Genomic DNA, 7,055 nt, shown 5'->3' on the forward strand with positions numbered 1-7,055 from the left:
AGAAAGTTGTTTGGAGTTGATATCTTTGACCAGAGTTCTTGCCAAAATACATATGTGTAGGTTTATCTGTTTAAAGGTTACTTGTTAAACATTTTTGTTTGAACAAAAACTTCTTTGTTTAAATACAAAGGAGGAGTTCCATGGATATACTGCTTTAGCTTTGCAGTCTGTGCTGTAACTCAGTTTTCAGCTAATGATTTGTGAAATGGGTCATGGCTTCTATTCCATACTCTTCACTCACTGATAAACTTTGAATTTCCCTTCAGTTGTTTGTCCCCATCTGTTTTTCATGGAATGAAGCAGCGATTTGGCAAGCATTACTCATGCAGCAAGTACTTCCCAGAGGGCTACTCGTGTACCCCTCATCTCTCCCTCTCACCTCCCCACAGCTCAGAGCAAAGCAGCTTTGGGTCTGCTCCAGAATTGTGTAAACTCTCCCATTTTAGATGGTTTCTTCTCATACATGAATTTGAGAGCTGAGCATCTTCAGAGCTGGGCTCCCACGGGGGTCTTGCTTATCCATGTGAGGACTGGGATAGGACAGGGATCTGCAAGGGGAACACGCTGCAGCCCCGTACCTGGGACCTATAGGGTGCCTGTGGGACACAGCAGTGATGCCCTTGGTCTCCGTGGAGCTGTGTCTGGGCTGATCTGTACCTCTTACATCCAGCTGGTGCTGGGAGAGTGCCTGCTGTGCTTTTTTGGAGTGTGCTTAGAGTTACAGTGTTTGGTTTATTCACGTTTTTATTAGTTTCCTATTCCCAGCTGATCATCTTTTTTTCCTTTAGAAGGTATTGGGGAGGCATCTGTTGAATTGTACAATCTGATACTTGCACTGGCATTCCTGTCACCGTGCTGCGGGGCCATTGTGCTAAGGGAATATTGGCATTGCCTGAGCTTCAGCTTCATGCTGACCATGAGGCCAATGCCTGATTTCAAGAGAGAGTCCCTGAATCTCTCTTGCACAGAGGAGTTCTGTCTCCTGGCTTAGCCCCAGACCTCTCCACCCTAAACCAGGCAAGGCTGCAGGTACTGCTCCCACATAGAAACCCAAGCCTCATTCCTCACCAGCACATCTCCAGAGAACCCAAGAGCAGTTTTGTCCTCCTCTGACTCTGTATTTTATATCTTGAAACTTGTGAAGAATATAGTATTGATGAAGGGCAAATGATAGGAGTTAGAAATTAGATTTCCCTTTTGAAATGCTCCTCCAGGTGATACTTCCAGCACTCACTGATGGCCTAGCAGAGCTTAATGGCTGTTTCTGATGGCGTTTCGTGTCTTACAGCATCAGTGCTTGTGTAGTAGAATGTTACAGCCAACCCTCTCCCTCTTCATCATGACCTGATGACTTTGATATTGGAAACAACTTCAGTGTAGAGGCAGCAGTTGTGCCTCTGGCCAAACTAGCAGTGGGACGTGATCCGGGTCCAGAGAGATGTGGCAAAGCAACTACCACGCGCAGTAGGCAAGCATTCTGGCAAGAGCATAGATGGTCATTAAGATGAACTGCTTTACTGGGGTGTATTTCCAGCAGCAAACCTTGCGACTCTTCCCCCTCTCATCAGTGTCTGTTTTGGCATCAAAGGATGGTTGAGGCCCAGGGCACTAATGCAGATCTGAGGTTGGGTACAGTTCTTTGGAGTCTCCAGCAGAAAGGATCAAGAAGCTCCATTCAAGTGGGTAGGCTTGGTTTTTTTAATGAAAGCAGGTGTTTTGCACACCCTGCCTCTAGCCCATCTTTCTAGTAGTCCTACACTTAGGAGCTGTCCTTGAAGGGAAGTTAAGAGAGTGTAAAATGCAGTGCTTTGTTCTTTCCCTTAGCATTCCTAGCAGAATTTTGTATGTGCCTCTTTATAATGCAGGATATGTGCTGCTCTGATTAATTTTTATGCTTCTGATTATTCAGTACTGCACATAAACAGATGTGCACATAGAAAAGTGCCCCCTGGTAATGAGGAACTGTTAAGCCATATGGCATGTGAAGATGGAGTATTACAGCTATGGGATGAAAACCTCCTGTTCAGCACGAGGTTCACATACAGCGAGTATCATGTTAATACGTTCTTGCCAATGCTGTCAGCCCCTTCATCTGGCAAGTCAGCCCAAGTGACAGCATGGATGTCTGGAGCCTTCCTGATTTGCTGAGGTCCTGCTTCTGTTAAAACACTGCTGAGAGCACATCTTCCCATTTGAAAATCTTGTAAAGATACATGTGAAAAAGAGGAGTGTGCCCTGAGCTGTCTGTACTGCGCTGCTCTTGGATATTGTAAATACAGCAAAGATGTAATGGGCCCTGTTGCATGTCCAGTGGTTTTTCTTAGCCTAAAAGATCGATGGTGTTGCTAATGGGTTTTTTGTCTTCTTGTAGCTAGTGACCTTTTATTTGGCTCTATATCCCAGTAACAGGATGAGTCCAAAAGGCTTCACTTACCAGTTACAGTGTTGTGACTGACATGCTCTGATGTTGTGTGTGTGTTGCTGCTACGAGCCGTCAGTCTATAATACTGAGCACATCCACTATAAGCACTAAAACAGAGCTTTCCAGCATTGTTTGCCATTATGAGTAATTATTCTGAGTAATTATTATGAGTTTGTATCAAGATAGTCCAAAATGTACCAGAGCTGGAAACTTCATTGTGAGGGTGGTGATGCCCCATCCCTGGCAGTGTTCAAGGCCCGGTTGGACACAGGGGCTGGGAGCAACCTGCTCCAGTGGAAGGTGTCCCTGCCTGTGGCAGGGGGTTGGGACTCTGGGCATCCAGAGCTTCTCTGGGCACCCTGTGCCAGCTCCTCAGCACCCTCATAGTGAAGTTTCTTCCTAATGTCTAATCTCAATCCCCCCTCTGTCAGGTTAAAGCCATTCCCCCTTGTCCTGTCCCTGCAGGCCCTTGTCAAAAGCCCCTCTCCAGGTTTCTTGTCAGGCCCTTTAGGCACTGGAAGCTGCTTTAAGGTCTCACTGGAGCCTTCTCTTCTCCAGGCTGAACAACTCCAACTCTTAGTGCATGCCCCTGTAAGGGAAGACGGCTTTTCCTACAGCTTTAAAATAAACTTCATGCTTTTCAGGACTTCTTAGCAGTATTAGTACAAAGTCATGGTGAATATTGCAGTGCTCACCTTTATCTGCCGTTAACAAAGAAGCAAACGACCTCCAACTCCTTGGACAACCAACGGTAATAATTTACAGGGCATTAAACTCACAAACTGCTGTTCTATCTGTAAATTCCATGTTACTTAGCTCTTTGCTGAGTGGGCTGTACCAGAACAGTCAGTGTGTGCTCCAAGGGCATCATTTTATGTACCGGCAAGCCTGAAGCTGTCAGGTTATGTCATTTAAAGCAGGATCGTCTCTTGCTGATCCCTCAGGTCATGGCAGCAAGGTAAAAGCAGAGCCTTGGCTTGGTGGGCAGAGAGTTTCAGTGCTTCCGTGGCCCCTGCTGTGCAGGCAGCTCCAGCACACCAGGACACTGCATTCAGAACCTCTTCATCCTTTGTGTGTGTTGGGGTTTTTGTGGTTTGGGGGTGTTATTTTTGAACAAACCTAAGTACATAAATTTCCCAGGTTTTCCTGCTTTATGTTCTAGCAGCACACAAAACTGGGTGCTGGAAATGAAGCCAAAGGCACTTTGCTGTGACCCCCCCAACTTGTATCTGGAGCACAGACCACTCGGTGTGTTTGTGTTGGACACATTTAGTAACAGGCTGTAAGCACATGAGGCAGACATTAGAGGAATGTAGCATCTCTCTGACATCCTGACTTGGACAAGGATCAAATGAGGAAAGTATGTCAGAATTTCTCTGCTCAATATCTCCATGCTTTATAAACTGCCAGAAATGTATGCTTTTCTATGGATACAGAGGTTATATGATAGTCTCATAGGTTTGTGTGGAGGGCTGCAGGTGTAAGAGTGTTCCCTCTTTCAAAAACAAGTGACTTTGTGAGGTTTTAATGCTATACAGGCTATAATAAATGACAGGGATTGATTTTGTGCTGGTTATGTGCTGGCTGTGATATTGTGCAGTTACCCAGGGAGGCCAGAATGAGTGCTTGGGACAGAGCTGTCTCTTTTATCTGGTAAGGAGAGCTTCCCTTCCTTCTCTAAAATCACAGCCAGATCTTTGCTGTGCCACTGGCTGGGACCTGGCCTCCCAGCACTGGTGACCTGTCTGGTACCTACAGTCTGTCTGGTACCTACACTGATAACTGGTGATGGCAGGCTTTGTGCAGCTCAATCCCCAAAGGAGATTCCCAGTGGAGCCCAGACATGTGCTTGCCAAGGACTCAAGCGGTTGCCTCAGTTCTCATACACCACGTTGGAAACATTGATGGACACTTGACCCTACTGGTTGCTGATGTGGGCATCCACCACTACTGCAGCCCTATGTGAGTCCCTGTCCAGTGTGCTTGGGGTAATTCTGACTGTGCTTCCCTCTAGGAGGACTTTCGGAATAAAGTTGAAGATTACATTAAGCGCTATGCGAGATGATGAAGGGAGAGGAATGGCAGGACCATGGCTTCCACACTAGAGTTATCCTTACCTTCAACAACAACAACAACAAAACCAGCCCGGATTGTACTAGTCCTGTGTCCATGTCGTACTGAAGAAGAAAACTAACTTCATAACTTGTCCATGTTAAAAGGAGAGTTCAACATAAATACAGCAAGAAATTGTGTCTGTTGGGTGAAAAAGTCGTTTGGTTACTTTTAAAAATGTTTACTCTTCTGAACTGTACTGTATATCCTGTTGATGAGATATGCTTGAGAAGTTAAAAGAAATCACTATTGAAATTGTAATTACACTTTTTTTTAACTCTTGCCTAGTTTGGAGGGGGGAAGATAAGAACCCAACCAAACAGATGAGGTGGCGTGCTTTTAGAACACTTCAGGTTGGCAATAAAATGGTCTCTTGTGAACCAAATCACAATCCTGTTGCCTTTGATGAGCAGAAACAGTAAAGAAACAAAAGAAGAAACAAAAGAAACAAAAAAAGCTTTCTCTAAGAGTCATTCAGCTAAGGCTTAGAGCTTGCCAGAATGCTAGTGCTAAATGAAATCCTACTTCTGGTATTGAAATTCTTGATGATATTTAACGTTAAGGATGTATTTGTTACACTTTTGGAATTCTCACATTGTTATTTTCAGCTCCTGCTTGGGCTACAGTATTTTTCTTTTGTTCCTATTCATTGTGTGAAGTAGTTACAAGAAATACAGGCTAATGCCTAACTTAAGTAAATGTGTAGTATTAGTAAAACTATGTACATATATAAAATATATATTATATATTTCTGTGAAAATTTAACAAAAGGGAGATTTTTTTTTTGTAAGAAATCTGCCTTTGGCTTTCCAATCTGGATGTGGTAAGGGAGCATCAGACACTGATCCGATGAAGGTAAATTCAAGCACCGTGATCTGGAGAATACTTAACTGTGTTCTTCAACATTCTGCACTGAAAGGGAATGACTAATAATGCAGCTGAGAACAAGAACGCACTGCACCTCTCTGAAACACTCCTGCACACCTGGCTTTCTTGGTAATTAGAAGGGATGTGATGCTGTAATCGCCTTTTCTGTAAGTAGCTGTATTTCAAACACAGTGTGTGTGCGAGCAGAGATCCTCCACAAGAGAGTAGCATGTACCTCAGGAATCACTTCAGAGTAACCGCTGTGAAGAGTTGCTGCCTGGCGTGGGCCAGAGCTCCCCACTGCTCCCCTGGGGATCCACTTGTGGGGTCACACAGAGGAGGCGCAATGGAACCAAGTCAAGCTTTTATAAATAGATAAACCATAGAAATAAATGTTGGTGCGGTTTCATACAGAGCAAGTGTATGTGTGTAGTGCTCGGGTGTTGATGGTTTGTTATCCTATGATTTATTCTTTCCTACTGCCCCTCTGCAGACACTGAAGGAAATCAAAATTCGTCTCTGTCATTAGCGTGGCTGCAGATTTTAAGCACGGTGCAGCCTTGCTTAAAGGCTTACATTCTCCCTGTGCCTTTTCTCTTACAGCTTCACAGGCTCCTGTAGCTGTTACTGGAGGTCTAGGAAAGCAGATAAATTAAATGCAGGGATTGGCATGCAGGAGGAGAGCCTTATCGTGAGCTTCATCTTTGGGTTATGTTGCCACTGTGGCTGAAATGAAACAGGGATCAGGATATTATTTTAAGCAGGCAACTGTGATGAGAGATCTTTGCTGCCAGTATAGTAATGTCAGGGAAGGTAAGGGATAAAACACTCACAAAAATAGAAAGATTGGAAAGTAGGTCTAGATTTTACTTGCCAAGTCAGAAGGGTTTTCTTCTTTTCAAGCTGAAAACGCTGAACCAGTTTGCTGTAACAAAGGTGAGTGTTCCTTGCTGTAGCGGCACCCTGGTACCGTTGTCACCTCCCATCCTTCAATAAAGTGGGTGAAAGTCCCTGTTTCTTGGCTGTCATCCATGTCACTCGTGCCTTGAAGCCATGGCAGAGCAAACACAGGGTGCTGCTACAGCGAACCAAGAGCAGCTGTCAGGGCATGCAGCAGGTTTGGGTTACAGCAGCTTGTGTGAGCACAGAGCCAGAGGTGCTGCCACCAAAGCCAGTACCCCCCTCCCAGTACAGCCCTGCTGTATAATCCCTGCACCATTTTCTTGCTTACCAGGAGCAGATGAGCAGAATAATGAAGTTTGGATGCTACTACATACTGTAGAAGGTGGCTGAGCAGCAGTTTCTTCCCATACGGAATACATGGGCAAAAATGTTACACCGCACCCTCATCCTAGAAGAGCCCATCAGCTCATGGCCCAGGAAAAGAAACTGAATTACTCTTTTCTGAATACAAGAAGCTGTTTGGGGGTTTTCTATTTTTATATATGTTTATTTTTATATGTATTTTTATATATATATTACATCTGTATAGATGCAACTAACCTATACTCCTTCCAGCCACCCTTGATTTCTGCCTCTCACCAAAGCACTGCCCGGGGCACGTTTCCATCTGGTCTCCATCCTGCACCCCCCACGGATCTCCTGTGATGGCAGAAGGCAAAACTATCCTGTATGTCCCCAAAGTGTCCCCTTC

The 7,055-nt window shown here is 44.8% G+C and overlaps 1 protein-coding gene across 1 annotated transcript in view; it reads left to right on the plus strand.

Annotated features, from left to right (window-relative positions):
• The window catches only part of UBE2F (ubiquitin conjugating enzyme E2 F (putative)), an 82,306-nt gene extending 75,912 nt beyond the window's left edge, over positions 1-6,394 (plus strand). The window contains exon 10 of the mRNA XM_080632042.1: positions 4,437-6,394. Within this exon, the coding sequence (XP_080488168.1) occupies positions 4,437-4,487 (51 nt within the window). The 3' untranslated portion in view covers positions 4,488-6,394. The remainder of the gene's footprint in view (positions 1-4,436) is intronic.
• The last annotated feature ends 661 nt before the right edge of the window (positions 6,395-7,055 follow it).

This window comes from Psittacula echo (assembly GCF_963264785.1).
Source record: "Psittacula echo genome assembly, chromosome: 20".
Lineage (NCBI taxonomy): Eukaryota > Metazoa > Chordata > Aves > Psittaciformes > Psittacidae > Psittacula > Psittacula echo.